This window comes from Lithobates pipiens, unplaced genomic scaffold (assembly GCF_037356315.1).
Source record: "Lithobates pipiens isolate NorthernLeopardFrog02 unplaced genomic scaffold, aLitPip1_a1.2 Scaffold_18, whole genome shotgun sequence".
Lineage (NCBI taxonomy): Eukaryota > Metazoa > Chordata > Amphibia > Anura > Ranidae > Lithobates > Lithobates pipiens.
The window spans coordinates 460,793,456-460,812,330 of NW_027507758.1; the positions used below are offsets into that span (position 1 = coordinate 460,793,456).

The following is an 18,875-nucleotide window of genomic DNA, read 5'->3' on the forward strand; positions in this document are numbered from 1 at the left end:
CACCTGTCAATTGCTCGGCAGGAGGGATTCCCCTGTCAACACCGTCTGTGTTTATAGGGGAATTGTGTGAATTTCTTTCCTGGCTAACCCTAAGGCTGGCAATACATTATACTGTTTTCATTTAATATGGGGTCAAACCTAAACACTTTCCATTTGTATACAATCAGGTAGGCCCTTGCACTACATACTGTAGTTGAAGGTAAGGCCCCTTTCACACGGGGCGGATCCGCTCAGCGGACTCCACCAGCTCAGCGAAAGATTGCTCTGTTGATCTCCGCTGAGCCGGTGGATGACAGGTCCATCTCTGCTCACTGTCCATCTCTGCTCATCTACCCCCCTGATTTCTATAGAGCATGTCCATTTATATCACATCCCATCTAATCCTACAGACAGATGGCGAATGTATAGTCATACGTCTGTTTTGAGCGGATCGGATGGCAGACGGGTGTCAGCGGACACATCTCTGCTGACATCCTCCTGCCCATAGGGGTCAATAGGTGGCCTGCCTGAAAAACGGACAGGTGGATCTGAGCGGGCTTATCATGTAAAAAGGGGCCTTAATCTAAAGGAAATTGAATAAGAAAATTGTATAACGTATGACCAGCTTTAGTGCGCATGCACCGGTGACGTCACCAGCTATTTCTAAAGTAAATATCTCCTACATGGTGCACGTTTGTGAGCTATTTACTGTTCAGGTAGGTTTAATTTAAAAAGCAGACTTTACTACCGCTTTAAAGTGGAATTCCAGTTTGCACCTAACTAGCCTTAAAGCTGTCCCCTACTCCTTCTTAACAACTATGCTAACTAACCTGTGTAAGAAAGATGTATTGACTTGCCAATTTTCAGGCCATTCTGGTCCAGCCAGGTGATCCAGGTGAAGGAGCACCAAGAATGGTTGGGCCATAGTAAGCCTATTGATGACATCAGCAATCCAGGAGAGATCATGTGAATGGACCAGAGCAACTTTTTGTGCATTGTGGGAAAGTGTACAACTTTACGCATGTTCCCGGAAAACACAACCTTTCATTTACAAGTTTTGTCCATCCGTGGCCTGTGATTTGAGAGTGAAAGGAGAAGCAGCAGACTGATGAGCTCATTCTTCTGTCACTGTGCTTTCTCCTCCTAGGTCCTCCTCCTAGCAAACTACTCATGTTTGTATCTTCTCAACCTTCGACAAACCAGTCCTAATTTTTTTAAAGGTTCAGTTCTGTTAGATGGTTGATTTTCTGAAACATGGTCACAGTCTTGCATAGCAATTTCATATGTCTATGGCTATACAATATTGTAGAATTTTACAATTAAATTCATAACATTAATTCTGTAGAAGTATGGAGACAACATGAAATGTATGAATGTGTAATTCAAAGTTGATAGAAGCAATCCATAAGACAGTCTGCATAGCTAAACGGTACAAATAAAAACGGACATACCTGGGTTATGTGCATGTTACCTGCATTGTGTGGATATAGCTTTAAAGGATTACACTAATTAACCATATACTGTTCCACTTAAAACCACACACACACAAATAAAACTGTTGATCCTGCCAGAAACTCGGGTTGCTCCGAGTCTTGTGCACTCAGCACTGTTATCTAAAATAATGTTAACAGGAAGTGTGTTGGGACTGCAGAACACTTCCTTCCATGTTATAGAAATAGGGAGAAGGGGAGGTGTTCTGTATTATTAACATACTTTCTATCCTAGGGTGCTTCCTCATAATAACCTAGGGTAAGGTCATAGGGTGCTTCCCCATAGTGGGCAAGCATCGTCACTCTAGTACAAGAAGTGTGTTACTGGCAGGATCAACAAGTAACACACTTCCTATTCTAAGGTGACAATGCTGCTTCCGCATAGGTACACAACAATGAGGGAACATTGTCACCCTAAACCTGCATTCACATGTAGCGTGTTGTCAATGCGTGCAAGATTGAGCCGCGCATATGCACTTTGTTGCGTGTTTTTGCAGCACACGCATAGGGCATCCCATTCATTTCAATGGGCTGCCTTATGCGTGACAAGCATTGCAAGGTAGGTTAATCACTTTTTGAGCATTGATCTTTGTATGTTTTTAACCACGTGTTTCGGAACATGTGCTTTTCGCACGTTTTACAAATGTCTGCAAAAATGTGCCATTTTGTGTGCGTTCCTGAAAGTGGAAGTGAGAATGTAGGCTAAGGCAGAAAAGTATTACTGGCAGGATCACCAGGTGAATATAAAAAAAAAAAAAAAGCTTGAATAAAGAAAACAAATGGAACCACCATATCTAAGGAACGTTAAGCTGCAATATATCACATTATTGTGCTTGGGTTTAGATACTTAGATAAAAATACAATTTAACCAATGTGAATATACGGTTATGAAAACAACCGTCCAAGCCTTCGAAAAGTGCAGTGTCTTCTAGTTACAGAAAAACTGTTTACATTGGACAAAAGCATTGGCAACCCCCCCTCACTTTAGGACACAGGATTGCATAATCCTCTGACAGCATTCCTTAGCAGGGCCCTGGATGGGAAAGGGTTAATGCATTCTTTTCCTCTAACAGGGGTAGGCAACCTCGCCACTCATGCTGTTATGGAACTGCAATTCCCATCAAGCATTGCGAGATGCTTGACAGCTCCTAGCATGACTCCCAGAGACAGAGCCATGATGGGAATTGTAGTTTCACCACAGCTGGAGTTCTGAGGTTGCCTACCACTGCTTAGATGGACATTATTAACACAGGGCAAAGTCTAAGATAAAAGTTTAAGCAGAACGTCTTAGATAAAAGTTAGCACAAATTTTCTACAAGGTTGGTTATAACCTCCGAAGGCCACTTACTTGAGGAAATACCTCTGGCCGGTGGGGGTGAATGCCATCTCCCAGCCGGGTGGCAGGGACAGTTCATCTGTCACATCGTAGGACTGCTGGCGCAAGTGAGCGTGCTGCTGGGCTGGACTGGGAATGGTTCCGGAACCAGCACCTATCTGCAAGGAAGCCGGAGACGAATGGGATCGGACATGCTGGATCCCCAGCCTGGGGGGATGGCTACCGGAGTCCGTGCTAGACTGCCTGGAGTGGGTCCCTGAATCCGGCTCCTGGAAAAACGACTCCGGCAGGATCTTCTTCCTCCAAGAGTTCGGCTTCGGGTTCATGACGGAGTTGAAGAGGTTCTCCAAGTCCGTGTCCAGGTCCTGGGTGACATGGATGACTTGCTGTCCCGGTGGAGGGAGACCTGGATTCTGGTTCATCCTGGCAGAACCTCCAACTCTGATAGATGCTGCCGATTCCTGGAACTTCCACACTTCTGCCACACCGGAGAGGAAGTGGCGGCCTAGATTTCCTAAAGTAAGGAGATGGGAAGTCACAGATCCCAGAGAAGTGCAGAAACTTTCAGCAGGGACAGTTAGAATGTGCTGAAAGTTTCAGTAAAGTAGAGAAGCATTGTGAGGTCTCTTCTCAGGGACCTGAATCAGCCTCCACTGAACTAAGAAATGGCCAATCCAGCCTCTAGTTCTTCTGCTGGGACTTGAGGATCTGCTGGATGTCCCCAACAAAGTAAGAAAATGTCAACTCACAGGACAGGGAGAGGCGTCTCTGCGAAGAAACTTTTTTTTCCCCTTCATCTGAATAATGTATGAGCTGCAATCAGTGCTCTGCGCTGCTCAACCTCCTCCCCCAGACCGGGACTTTACCTTAGAGGACGAGAGCCTGAGGCCTTCACTCCCACCTCCAGTTCTGGTTACAAGTGTGGGGGGAAACGTGCTGGATTCTGCCTGCTGATCACTTTCCCAAAGCAAAACACAGGCAGCTCTCTGTCATTACAGGAAAAGAGAGAGAGCACCGCTAGCCTCATGCATTTAGAAGAAATTATCTAAAAAGTATAAAAACACTTAATGCTTCTTAGATCAAGTTAGATCTACTTGCCTTTATGTGTATTTATACATGTTTACATGCATTTACATACCTTCAGAGTACCTAATCTGCCCTTGGAAGGACAGAATTCTATTTTCTCTAAGTTCACATCAATGCAGTAAGGTTTTACACGTGTTTTTGGGTGCGCTGCCATTAAACTCACATTCATACATACACATACTAGGGCCAATTTAGATAAGAGCCAATTAACCTACCAGCATTTCTGAGTTTAATAGCAGCAGGCCTTAAAGAGGTTGTAAATCCTTGTTTTTAAAAAAAAAACTAAAAACATATCATACTTACCTCCACTGTGCAGTTTGTTTTGGCCCCGATCTGCCTCTTCTGTAGGGTTGCCACCTCATCCCTTTAAACTCGAACATATATGAATTACACAAGTTGTGAGGCTAATTGAATGCAGATAAGACACCAAGTGAGTTTAATTACCACCTTAATCGACCACAGACCCTGTGTAATTAATATGCGCTCGGTTTTAAAGGGACAAGGTGGCAACCATACTCCTCTGGGCGTTCGCGGCTCATCCCTGCATCGGTAAACCCCCTAGGAGAAGCAATCTCCCTGGGGGTTACCTTGCGGGTGCACTCCCAAGTCCAGCATTTGCATCCATAGATACAGAGTGCCGGACTCAACCTTGCCCCCCCAGTACCCCCGTCATTGGATTTCATTGACACCACCCCCCTCATTCCAGCCTCAAATTGAGATAGTTTATGGACTTGCTTTAGCAAAAATGCATTGGTGTGAATCAGGCCTAAGACATATTATGTAAAATTTAGACATGTTAGATGAACACAGTGTATCACTTCGAATACACCTTCTTTTTGGCCCCAGGTTGCCATCCTGAATTCAATGATATTACAAAGTATAACTTTTATGATATTGTTGATTATCATGTGTTACCTATTCTCCCTATTGTGTATGACTATGCACACATCCCAACCTGCAAAAACTCATTTCGGGGAGGTGGTAAACTAATTTCAGGGAAGTGAGGCTTCGCACCAGCACCGACCCCCTCCACCCCCAATGAAATGCAGCCTTACCAATGCCAATAAAATGCAGCCTATCAGTGTACATCCGTGACACCTCACCAGTGCCTACCAGTGCAGCCTGTCAGTGTCCTTCAGTGCCACCTCATCAGTGCAGCCTATCAGTGCTACCTCATTAATGCCTACCAGTACAGCCTATAAGTGTCAGTCAGTGTCCTTCAGTGCCACCTCATCTGTGCCCACCAGTGCAGCCTATCAGTGTCCATCAGTGCAGCCTACCAGTGCCCTTCAGTGCCACCTCATCAGTGCAGCCTATCATTGCCCATCAGTGTCCTTCAGTGCCACCTCATCAGTGCCCACCAGTGCAGCCCATCAGTGCCACCTCATCAGTGCCCACCAGTGCAACCTGTCAATGTTCATCAGTGCAACCTCATCAGTGTTCACCAGTGCAGCCCATCAGTGCCACCACATTAGTGCCCACCAGTGCAGCCCATCAGTGCCCACCAGTGCAGCCTATGAATGTCAATCGGTGCGGCCTATCAGTGTAAGTGTCCTTCAGTGCCACCTAATTAGTGCCCACCAGTGAAGCTTGTCATTATCCATCAGTGCCACCTCAGGAGTGCAGTCTATTGCTGTCCATCAGTGCCCAACAATGCAGCACATCAGTGTCCTTCAATACCACCTCATCAGTGTCCACCAGATGAGCGCTCCCGGCTCTGTCCCATCCCTTCCCCTGGCTGCAGACAGAAAACAGAGCAGCCCGAGCAGCCATCACGGCTGTCCTCCATTAGTCTGCTCTGTCTTCTCTCTGAGTGACAGGCCCAGCCGGGAGATCGCCTGGCACTCGCGGGTGTCCGGGAGCCCGCAGCCAAATGTGGGAGACTCCCACGACTCATAGGAAACTTGGGGTGTCTGGATTATGTACTTTGATATACTGTACAGTATATGTCCTGTTGACACCCTTTTTTGTAAACTTGGAAAACATTGAGAAAATTCTAGGAAGAGACTGGCATGCAAAAAAAAAAAAAAACAGACGTTCGTCCGATAATCTAATTGTGTGTACCAAGCTTTAGGATACATTCACATTAGCCGCATACTAAAATGTTTTTATTTAGCATGAGACTGGGGTCTACTGTGTAGACATGGTGACACACAGTGCCTTGCATTTTACATCACAATACACTGTTTACCTTCTTATGTCATTTAGTTGGAGGTGTACACTCCACTGAGGTCTCCGCACAGCAATTCGTCATGCCTGCTAGCGTAATGTAGAAAAATGAAGCATATCTGGATTTTTCTGCATCATACATCACAGTAGGGTTTTGGTGTGAATGAGACACATAGAAAACAATGTGCCCTAGCAGTGACTGGCAATGAACCAGTGTGAAAAAACCCCACAAGATTGTATGTGAATGAGCCCAGCTAAACTGAATGCATCTAAAAACAGATGAATGCAAAATGTGAATTATGCAGTACCATTTGAAATCAAAAGGGCAGCTGGAATTTTGAGTCTTCCCCTTAGGCCGCGTACACACGGGTGGACTGTTCGCCCAACTTTGTCCGCTGAACAGTGTTTCAGCGGACAGTCCGCTTGTGTGTGGGCTTCAGCGGACAGTTTCAGCGGACAGTCTGACGAACAAAGTTTTTCGGAATTTCCGCAAGACTGTCCGCTGAAACTTGGTTTGAGCGGACAGTCCGCTCGTGTGTAGGCTTGTTCGTCAAACTAAGTTCCGCGCATGCACAGAAAGGATTTACACACCGAAGGTTGCATTGCAGTGCATAGGACGTCGTTTTTCGAGTCCCGTCGTACGTGCCGTTCACGTCATCGCGCAAGTTTTCAGCGGACTGTTCGTTCATCGTGTGTAGTCAAGTCCGTTCATGCTAATTTTGAACGGACTGTTTGTCAAGCTGTTTGACGAACCTAGTTGGGTGGACAGTCCGCCCGTGTGTACGCGGCCTTACACAACCAGGCAACAGGAATTTTGCAACTTTCTTACAGGCTCAATAATTTTTTTTTGTTTATTTAAGGGATAAGCTTGGATAGGCAATGGGGAGGAATGGGATGCCAAGAACTGTAGAATGTGAACGAACTCTTCGGGACTTGTGGATGTCTCCAAAGTCTTCTAAATACCAACTTCAGTGGTACTGCTCACCCGTGGGATTGATGGCACAGCTGAAATAATAACAAAAGAGTTCCAGCTGAAGAATACAGGTGCTGTTCCTTGAAAGAATGCTAAAGCACCTGGCTGCTTTTGTCCCAAGCTAGAGATATAGGGTGGCATCTGGCTGCTTTATACTGGCACTAAGCTATCCCTTGGTCATAGACAAGCAACATATTGCACCTTGCTGTCCTCTCTATACAGGCTTGGGGTAGAAGGATGAGGAAGTTACTCACTTAGTCCCTTTTTGGTGAATCATGGAGTCCAATGGGGCTACTGTACAGGCTTTTTTCTATACAGGCAAAATCTTGTCTATTAGAATGCCTTCCTAGCTGAAACTGGCAAAGAGGGTGAGGCTTCCAGCTGCACCTCCTCTCTTCCTCCTTTCCTTCCTTCTGCTCAGGGGCAATTGCCGCCCCCCCCCCCCCCCCACCCGAAGCTCAGAGATCTCTTTTAGGCAACTGGACACTGGAGTCTGCTCTTTGACTGCCAGGATCTGGACTATTTATGGGTTGTTCTCCCATCTACTGGGCTTCGCCTCTTCAGGGATTGGTGGGAACTCCATAAATATTTACTCTGCAGCATCTGTTCCTCCACCCACTAGATTCTAGAACTATCCATAGAGCTCTAGAACACAGGGAAGGGGGTAACAGAAGCACAAACCTTGGAATACTGCACAATCAAACACAAACAAATTAACCCTAGCTCCTCTACCTACAGAGGAGCTAAACTAAATTGACCTACTCTTAGTAACGTAGAGGGTGCTACATGTTTATACAGCAATGTCCTGTAAACACTGGTTTGTAATGCCAGTGTGAAGAAGGCCTGCAGTGTACACAAACCTGCATACAAAGGCTACAGCATATATGTATGCCAGCTAAGTCTTGGCTCGAGGTGATTGTAGCCACATAAGTACACTTGCAACAAAAACATTGGAGTATTTTCTGTTATACGTTTTCTTTCTTTTTTTTTCCACAAACATTTTTGTTGGAAGCATGAAAAGAGATTCATACATTAAAAACATTGCAAACTTTTGTTAAAGAGCTTTGACATACAAAAGCACTGTAAATAACAAATGGTTAACAAGCCACGGAGTATAGCAATAGGAATAATACAGTACTTCAGGGGTTTTGTACAGAACAAAATTATTTGTCAAAAAAGAAAAGATTAGATAGAATTATATCTCAGAGCAGATTTATTTCAGCCCCATTGTGTATGGTCTGTGGGGTTCGTTAGAATCTGTGTGTAGAAGCAAAGGAGTTAAAAAGAATGTGAGAATAGGGAAAGAGAGAGAAGTGGCGGAGTGGGGGGGAGAAGAATAAAAAAAAAGAAAAAAAAAAGGGGGGGGGGGGGGGTTAGAGGGGAAGGAGGAAAAGTGAAAAGGGGGTATAGTTGTAGCCAAGACTATACCTGTTCCCCTATCCCTGTTCGCTGGCCCAAGTTGGACGGTATCTGTCATCATCAGCAACAAAGGGATCAGTAAAGTAACTAACAATCAGAGGATTGAAGGCGCTCTGTAGTTTTGAAGTGGGTCCAACATGATCATGTTTTCACTAATTTTTGTGTTAGTCTTGCCACACTCACCCTATGCATAACCAGTGACTTGTGATGTAAGAGAAATTGAGCTGGAGTATAATCAAGAGTGAACGTGGTAACAGGTGTAATGAGATCATGGACTTCTTTCCAAAAAGGTTGACGTGGTTCACAGTTCCCCCATATGGAGCATGATGCCTTCTGCTTTCCCACATCTCCAACAGGTATTTGGTATGGAGGGGGAGAACTTATGTAGGCGAGATGGAATTCTATGCCATCTAGTTTCGACTTTATGGCAACTTTCCTGAATAGCTATATTCAGAGAGCCCTTGTGCGTATATATCTGAATGGTGTCCCATTTGTCATCAGTAAGGGAAGTCTGAAGATCTTTCTCCCATGCCACACACACCGAGTCCAGGGTACGTGGGGAATCTTTTAAGAGCAGGGTGTATATGTAAGATATTAGGGGGGTGATTTTCTAAGAAGGCACTGCACTAGTTCATACATTAATTGGTGCGCCGGAAAAGTCATTAATTAAAATGTGCAAACCGGTGCACATTGAAGCGCAAATATCGATAATAAATACCCGCATATGTAAACTGCAACTGGTGCTAGGGTAACTGCGGTTTTCTCATTGATAATAGCACATGCCCAATACAATTGGTTAATTTCATCTCATTGGATGTGTCTTGTTAGGCAATTAGTAGGTGTACTCAGTTAATTAACAGTCTCATCCCTATCACTTCTAATATATCTTTGAAATGTGTTTTTTTCTTTTTTTTACCCAAATCTTTCAAAACATTACAAAGAACAGAGAAGTGTTTCTAAACCCAATACATTTATATTTTCAGATCTTGACCTTTAAAGGTGACTATACACTGCAATCAGTTAGATCTTAAATAAATTAGATTGAATGCAAGAGCCTGTTTGATTTCCTATATTTTTAATATTTAATATTTGGAATGTAGATGTGCCATGGCCCACTTGTATTTTCCAAATGATATTTCTTGGGCATTATACAAGGCACATTAAAAAACACCTTTTTTTTAAGACGTGCTAGAGTGATCAGGAATCTTCAAACTATGGCTCTCCAGCTGTTGTGGAACTACACATCCCATGAGGCATTGTAAAACTCTGGCATTTACAAACATGACTAGGCATGATGGGAATTGTAGTTCCTGAACAACTGGAGGGCCGTAGTTTGAAGACCCCTGTGCTAGACCATTATTATGCCTCCAGAATTGTGAGTGTGGCATCTACCCAACTTCTCTCTGCTGGTGGACACAAGAACCTACATCTATAGATGATATATCTATATATACACACACACACACACACACTGAAGCAGGAAGTGGCCCGGAAGTGAATCTGCACACAGGAAGTATTTGTGCGTTTTGATGCCAAATCATTTAAACATACACACATGAACCACACAAACACAACCCATTGTAAAAATAAATAAAAAATTATCTTAATTTGCAAATAAAGATCATCTCTTCCTCAGAGAACACTGAGCGGGGCATGGTGGTGGGAAGAAATTAGCAGCAGTACAAGCAACTTCCTGGAGGGACGTGATGTCATTCCTGTGTGCTGGCCACCGCTTCTGGGAACCAGATATGCGTCAAGGGTACATACCTCCGCGCGCACACAGCAGTTGTGCATCTCACATACACAGCGGTTGCGCATCTAGATGCAGGAACCCAATTTTTACGGAAATGAATAGTAAAGCAGATGCAGATTTCCAGGACTGAACTAACAAATGTTTCTAGTGAAAGGCAACTGGTGTTTTCTATTAAACAAGGTCTAAATGGGCCATTGACATGCATCATAGTTGAAGAAATGTGTCTTTGCAAAGTTAAACTAAATGAAATCCTTTCTTATTTTTGCTTGGGGATAAAGTGCAGAGGGATTAGAAGTCTTGTCTGTTTTTGGGGATGTCTGCACCCCTGATAGGGTGAAGACACCTCCTAAATTTTGCCACTTTCTCCTTCAAATTTATTCCCTTCTTGTCACATAGTGAAGGAAGTGAGGATAAAACCCTACCAATGTCTTTCCTTGGGGACATACAGGTCAATCTAAATAGTTTACCCATTAGGGAAATTGCACTCTAGTATTTTGCTGTTGTACACCCCAAATTATTAGGTATCTTGGACTTTGGGGTTTATTTACTAAAGACAAATCCACTTTGCACTACAAGTGAACTTGGAAGTACAGTTGCTGGAGATCCGAGGGGGACATGCAAGGAAAAAAAACCCCAGCATCTTTGCTTCTACATGATTGAATGATAAAATCACGCTTGTATTGAGTGGATTTGCCTTTAATAAACCCCAAAATACCAAATAATTTGGGTTGTACACACCAAAGTGCTAGAGAGCAATTTTCTTGATGGTGACACTAGTTAGATTGACCTCGGTGTCCCCAAGGAAAGACATTGATAGGATTTTACCATCACTACCTGTTTGGCTATGTGATAGGAAGTGAAGCCAATTTTCGGAAAAGGGACACAAAGCCCAACTTTGACAAGCAGGCGGTTTAACACTTACTTGGTTTCCCTCAAATGCCCACAATTAGAATAGGATTTTCTTCAGCTAGATTTTAGCTCAATGCTCTAAATCAGTGGTTCTCAACCCTGTCCTCATGTACCCCCAACAGGCCATGTTTGCAGATTTACTTTCATCTTGCACAGGTGTTTTAAATCAGTCAATGGCTTGGTATCTTGGGCAGCTATTTAGCTAAGATAAATTCCCAAAACATGTCCCGTCGGGGGTACTTGAGGACTGAGGCTGAGAACCACTGCACTTAAATGGAAAATTGAATAGTTACCACTCTGTAATTTTCCTTACCTGTTGCCTATCCTTGGCAACATATGCACGAATATGCTACCATGAAAGCACCGGGAAAGTAGATTTTAGAAAAATCACACTTTTTTTTTGTCATGCCAATCAGCCTAGTTAAGCTTCAGCTGGGAAACCTGTTGCATGAAAATTGTTTGGGGGTGGGTGGGGGATGTCAAATGCATTACTTGGATTGAGCAAGCATCTGCAAAGCAAATTATTAACAAAACACATAAAACATAAAAATTTGCTACAAATGTCATTAGTCAACAAAACAGGACTTGGAAAAGAGCAAGGAAAGCAAACAAAAAAAAAAACACTTGTATGTTAATTTGAGACACTAACAGAATATGGTTTTGAGGTCTGACCATTTTGCAGAGGAAATTAATAAGAGTTAAAAGGACTGTGCCCACAAATGGACAGTGTCTTAAGGATTTATACATTTAGTAGTTACAACAGCTTGGGGAAGATTTTGCAAAATAATTGTGCACAGACAATTAAATCAAAATGAAACACACACTCATTGAGCATGCCCAGAACAATCCAAATGCAGCTAGCACAAAATAAGCCACCCCCTGTCCAAAATAAACCACATCATCCAGCATGCTACAAAATTACAGATGGGACAAACACCCCCCTATCCAGCAGAGGGCAAACAAAGCGCCTAACATGGGCAAAAGTTATACAACAAATACCATTGCAGTCTATGGGAACTGACTTGTTAATTTTGTGAGTCCCCACTTAGCTGGCTTATAATCTAGTTATTGGCCTCAAAATGGGAATGGGGGCCCAGGTCCCACCTGAGAGACATATATCAATGTCACCAATTTGGACAACCTCAAAAAGGAAACAAGGAGAAGTGTCTTTAAAAATGCTAAATTGCTTAAAAGCTAGTAACTTGGGGGGGGGGGGGGGGGTTACTCTGCCTGTAAAGTGGTGCATCTGTAGCATGTATCCAAAATGCTGCTTCAAAGATGTACAGCTTTAGAGAAAACGTATAAATCTTTTACCCTAAAACAAAAAATAGCCTGCACTCCAATACATACAAGGCCATTTAGGTCTTTTAAGGCTTAAAATGAGAAACCCCCACATGAACAATACCACCCCAAAATTAAAAAAAATAGTGTGCCCCTTCCACACACTAACAAACCCCTAGCCAAACACACAGCAAGCCAGCCCATAAAAGGGGGTGGATGCTTGGGGGCAGGAGGGGCTCGGGCAACACAAAAGTCAACCACCTTGTTCCCATATTCAGGGCTTTCACACAACCCTGGGCTGGGGTTGGGGGGCCTGCAGACAGGGGGCTTTACGGAATGTTGAAAGCCCCTTTAAACTAGTTGGTACAAGGTGCTTTGTGGTTGGTATTGGGCTGAGCCCAACATGCCCCGAAGGCAGCCAGCTATGTTGAGTGCATGTGGCTTTGTATGGTTCAGGAGGGGGTTGGGCGATCGCTTTTCTTGGCCCTTTCCTAGCTGGCCCTGTTGTATGCTCTGAAAAAGGATGTGGTTTTGATTGGTGAAGGCAGCTCACAGCCTTTTGAGAATAGAGTGGAGTTCCCTTCAAAGCAAAAGTTAACCCATGGAAATTCAAGGGGTTAGAGGGGGGAGACAAGATCATTGTAGAACAGTGGTCATCAACCCTGTTCTCAGGGCCCACTAACAGGCCAGGTTTGCAAGATAACTGAAATACATCACAGGTGATATAATTTGCTGCTCAGTGATTGCCATATTCTAGTCTGCATCCCCCCAAGGTAATACATAAAATCTCACATGTTAGTGGGCCCTGAGGACAGGGTTGATGACCACTGTTGTAGAATGGAGTGTGGATTTCCCCTTTAAAAGCAAAAGTTAGCCCATGGAAATCCAAGGGATCAGAGGGGGGAGACAAGAGCATTGTAGTGTGGATTTTCCCCTTAAAAGCAAAAGTTAGCCAATGGAAATCCAAGCGGTTGGGGGGGGGGGGGACAAGAGCTTTGTTGAATGGAGCGTGGAGTTCCCCTTTAAGAGCAAAAGCTGCCCAAGGAAATCATGTGCATTAGAGAGGAAGGTTAACTGCTTGCCGACCAGCTCACGCCATCATACGTCGGCAGAAGGGCACGTACAGGCATATTAGCGCACCTGTACGTTGCCCTTTAAGACACAGCTTGTGGGTGCGTGCCCGCCATGAGCTCCATGAGTGTGAGGATACACGCGATCGTCTCATGGAGAGGAAGACGTAAAGACGTAAAGAAGCATTTCCCCAATCTGCCTAGTGGCACTGACACTAATCACCGCTCCCTGTAACCGGGAGCGGTGATCAATGTGGTGTCACACATAGCCCATCCCTCCCACAGTTAGAACACATCCCTAAGACAAACTTAACCCCTACAGCGCCCCCTAGTGGTTAACCCATTCACTGGCAGTCACATTTACACAGTAATCAATGCATTTTTAATCGCGCTGATTGCTGTATGAATGTGAATGGTCCCAAAGTAGTGCCAAAAGTGTCCGATCTGTCCGCTATAATGTTGCAGTCACGATATAAATTGCTGATCACCGCCATTACTAGTAAAAATGACATAAAACGATCCCCTATTTTGTAGATATAACTTTTGCGCAAACCAATCAATAAATGCCTATTGTGATTTTTATTACCAAAAATATGTAGACGAATACGTATCGGCCTAAACTGAGGAAAATAAATGTTTTTTATATATTTTTTTGGGGGGGGGGGGGGTATTTATTATAGCAAAAAGTAAAAAAATATTTTTTTTTTCAAAATTGATGATTTTTTTTGTTTATAGCACAAGAAATAAAAACCACAGGGGAGATTAATTACCATCAAAAGAAAGCTCTATTTGTGGCAAAAAAAGTACGTCAATTTCGTAAAAAACGCTCTGGTCTTTGGACAGCCAAATGGTCCGAGGCTGAAGTGGTTAAATGCCCTTTTAGAAGGAGCTAGAGGAGCGAGAATCTTTTTACATAATTTTAACAAGGTGCATACTAACATGACCTGTGTGCAAATCTCCTTAAAAAAATACATAAAGGTGAACCAACGTAAACAAAAAAAAATTGTCAAGTTTAGAGGTGCGCCCGTTCAACCCATGCAATTGCATGTATGTTGTTTAACATTTACTAAGATTTTGGCCGTGCAGTGAACGCATGTGAATGAGTGCAACAGCCGCTTGCGCATGCGCACTGCTTACATTGATCTCATGCAGTTCTAAACGTACTTGCAGGCACAGCAGGCTTTCTCTGAAAAAGTTTCTTGTTCTTTCTTTCTTTCTTATTCTATTTTGGCCATATTTTTTACTTGGGCAATTGTTACTAAACTTCCTCACATCACCCAATAATATTGGCACCTCCATCGTCTGTCAATATTGATTTGGAGATGCCATGCGCCATGTCCATATTGGTGTACAGATTGCATTCTCCCGCGCGCTGAGATCACTATAGTAAAAGGGGATTCACACTCTGTTACCGGAGCACCATTTCCTAAATATGGAAATGTGTGTTGCGTCTCACCGTGCACCTCTACTGATGGCACACAGCTTTCGTAAATTACCCCCTAATGCTGCATACGCACGATCGCACATTCCGACAACAAAATCCATGGGATGTTGGCCTCAAACTTGTCTTGCATACACACGGTCATACAATGTTGTCGGAAATTCCAAATGTCAAGTACGCGGTAGCGTACGACGAGCCAAGAAAATTGAAGTTAAAACAGCCAATGCGGCTCTTCTGCTTGATTCCGAGCATGCGTGGATTTTGTTGTTGTGAAATTTGAGATCCAGTTCTCAAATTTTGTTTGTCGGAAATTCCCACGGAAAATGTCCGATGGAGCCTACGCACAGTTGGAATTTCTGACAACAAGCTCCCATCGAACATTTCCTGTCGAAAAATCCGACCGCGTGTATGCGGCATTAGTGTCTTTGTGGTGGTTTCAGTGTGCATAAAGATTCAAATGTGTGTAAGTTGCCCTGTCCACATTATTGTTGAAGCTTGGGTTGACATGATATGTTTTAATTTGCAATAACATTCAAGAACAAGCTTTCAGGGTGTCCAGTTTACCCCCTTTTTAAGGTCTGAGCAGTGCTACTTGGACCTTGAAGTAGGGGGCACAACCCAAAAAACCTTGTCCTGAAAATGTGGATTTTAATGCAAATAAAAACGTATCACAGAAAGTACTGCATTGTTTTTTTTTTCCAGCTAAGTTTTGTAAACTTCTTAGCATTTAGGGTCTCATGCACATACTGTAGACCTAATGCATTTACACAGGAGCAGGGCCGCCAATTTTGGGGCCCCTTACACAGTTTTAAACCTGGGCCCCCTCATCCCAGGAGCTTACCATTAACATTCCCCAGGGCCCACCCACTGGCAGTCCCATCCCATGCCCTTTCAGTCTCATCTCCCTGATCCCATGTGCTTTGCCTTCTCCTCCTCCAGTCCCATCTCCTCTATCCTGTATCATCCTTCTCCAGTCTGTTATGTAAATTTTATGAAGATGTATTTTAATACGTATTGTCATAATGTCTTCCAGTGTTAGTTCTCCCGCAATCCGCTCTAAAGAGCTGAGTGGGGCAGACTGGCGCTGGTTGAGATGCGTTTGGTAGTAAAAAGCTCCTTGGGGGGTGTAGAGAAGTGTTTGCAGAGTGGGGATATGTCCGCCAGCGAAGGGCCCCTGTGCGATGCACAGAACCATCATCTGGGGGGGATGTGTTCGCTCTGCAGAGAGATTATCGGTTTAGCAGATGTGCACTAGTGTCACCCCTGTACGCCTGATCAACATATTTGGAGTGCTGTGGCATACACCTGCAGATAATCTCCCATCCACACTGGACGGTAGTATAGTGCAGGTATGCTTTGTTGAACAAAGCAGAATAAGGATTCACGAAAAAAAGGAAAAACGGGAGTCTTTGAGTTGTTCCTCCAGTCCCATCTCCTCCATCCTATGCCATCCTTCTCCAGCCCCATCTCCTCCATCCCATGTCTTTATTCTCCTCCATCTTACCTCCTCCTCCATTCCCAACTCCTCAAACTCCAGTCCCATCTCCTCCATCCCACATCCTCCTCCTTCTCCAGTCCCATCTCCTCCATCCCACATCCTCGTCCTCCTCCAGTCCCATCTCCTCCATACCGTGTCCTCCCCCTCCTCCAGTCCCATGTCCTTATCCTCCTCCAGTCCCATGTCCTTCTCCTCCAGTCCCATGTCCTCCATCCTCCTCCTCTTCCAGTCTCATCTCCTCCATCCCACATCCTCCTCCTCCAGTCCCATGTCTTTCTCCTCCTCCATTCCTATGTCCTTCTCCTCCTCCAGTACTATGTCCTCCATCCCATGTCCTCCTTCTCCAGTCCCATCTCCTCTATCCTATCTCCTCCTCCTTCTCCAGTCCCATTCTCCTCCATCCTTAGACTCCGATTCTGGTGGCAACTGCCTCCGAGGGTATTTCTCTCTCACTACCTGTTGTGTCTATGGGACCTCATAATGGGACACAGATGGTTAAAAAAAAGAATGTAGTTTTAACTCTTCCATAATTTAACTAAAATGGAAAAAAAGTGCTTGCTTTATATATACTTATTTTTTATATATAACTAGAACATCTAATAGGGTTATATCATTGCATGGGATTTCCCCTCACTTCCTGTCTTAGTGTCACCAGAACAGGAAGTGGGGGAATCTCACTGCGGAGAAATAGCTTACAATTGTTGCTTTATAATGTCCATGTTATATAATATTATATTATATATATATATATATATATATATATATATATATATATATATACACACATGCATACACTTACAATTTCTGGCTATATGCCCACAGGGAGATTCTCTCACTTCCTGACCTGGTGACACCAAGACAGAAAGTGAGGGGAAATCTCTTGCAATGACATAACCCTGTTAGGTGTTATAGTTATGTATAAAACTAAATGTAACTCTGACTCCCGAAGGAGCGGCTGAAATTATTGGGCTTGCTGTTACCTTCTTCACCTTGATTTGTGTCTAGGGGCTTCCACAGGTAGATGGCCCAAGAACTATAGAGACTGACGACAGAGCCGCTTGAAGGGATTTTTATTTGCAAAAAGTAGTTAACAAACAGTCTCTCAGCATAGGATCAGAGGGTTCAGGTGAAAAGTCCAGGTACTCTTAGTATCAAAGTCAGTATGAAAAGAACTCTCTCAATTTGAATAAATCCAGAGAATAGCCATTCACAGCTGGATCCTCACCCTAGTTGGATAGTCCTTCTCTCACCAGGCCTAGCAGCCAACAGGGTGCTTGAGTCAGGAACAAGTCTCTGCCACAGACTTTGTTATAGAACACGAACAAGGAAACCTGAACACTTGTAGAACACTCGTGTGGTACCAGTATCTTGCAGCCGGTCCGGCGATACCGCACGAGATTGGATTTGCTTAGGTCCTTCAGCTTTACCAGGCTCTTGTTGAGAAGCTAACCCTTGCATGGCCTTCTCCCGAAGAGTCCTCCCCTGGATAACTTCAATGTCGCTGGACCTCTCTACAACCTGAGACGGCACCGGACCACCTCTGAATCCTTTTTTTAGTTTCCTCGCCTTGGGCTAGCCAGCCCCGAGTCGTAAAGTTGGGTGGATCCACACCCCAGGCCATGGAAGTCCTGGGTTCTGGTCAGGATGACCAGGACCATGCAGTCGGAACATACTTCTGGACCGGAACCCTGAAACACGTGACATCCACACCTTAAGTACCCTCTCCCAGAAGGCACAGCAAGAGTGACACTCCAACTGGGCTGGTTGCGAGAGAAAGTAACCTTAAAGCACCCAACCAGACTGTGTTCCCATACCTTCCAAAAGTGACAGCGCCCCCATTGGCCAGGCAGAACACCCTGTAGTCTAGTCAGACTGATGCTGAGGTCAAAATTTAGAGTAATCATACCCAAACCAAACTGCGGTTTAGAGGTAACATTAAATTTCAAAAACACATAGTGCATGCTCTTCAGGAGCCGGCGCTACATAAAGTATATATCAAGCAAGCACTTTTTTCCCCATTTTGGCCAAATTATGAAAAAGTTAAAACCCCATTTGTTTGTTTTCCCCATCTGTGTCCCACGGGCTGCAGGAAAAACATTTGCTTGATCCCCCCCCATCAACACAGACAGTGTTGATGGGGGAGTCCCTGCTGAGGAGCCAATTGCATTCTCCCGGTGGGGGCGGGAGAACACAGTGATTATTGCTAGTGGCTAGAAGAGCTGCTAGCGATAATTGTATGCAAAATCTGACCGGCTGGTTGTACTCATGTTGATTGATCAATCAACTTGGGTACATTCAGCCTGCCCATACATAGTTTGAATCTTGGACAGTCTCTGCTAAACAGACTGAGATTCAAACTGTCTATGGCCAGCCTTATCTGCACTTTAGCTGCAATCTTCAACTGAGCGGGCAACTGACAGGCCTGTGTCCGCTCATGCTGTCCTTTACACCCAACTGCCCTCTGATCTGGC

The 18,875-nt window shown here is 44.3% G+C and overlaps 1 protein-coding gene across 1 annotated transcript in view; it reads right to left on the reverse strand.

The window, feature by feature from the left end:
• WWTR1 (WW domain containing transcription regulator 1) overlaps positions 1–3,673 on the reverse strand; it is a 147,472-nt gene extending 143,799 nt beyond the window's left edge. Inside the window, exons 1-2 of the mRNA XM_077488273.1 lie at positions 3,444–3,673; positions 2,818–3,319 (exon numbers count right to left, since the gene is read on the reverse strand). Of these exons, the coding sequence (XP_077344399.1) occupies positions 2,818–3,227 (410 nt within the window). The 5' untranslated portion in view covers positions 3,228–3,319; positions 3,444–3,673. The remainder of the gene's footprint in view (positions 1–2,817; positions 3,320–3,443) is intronic.
• Between the last annotated feature and the right edge of the window lie 15,202 nt (positions 3,674–18,875).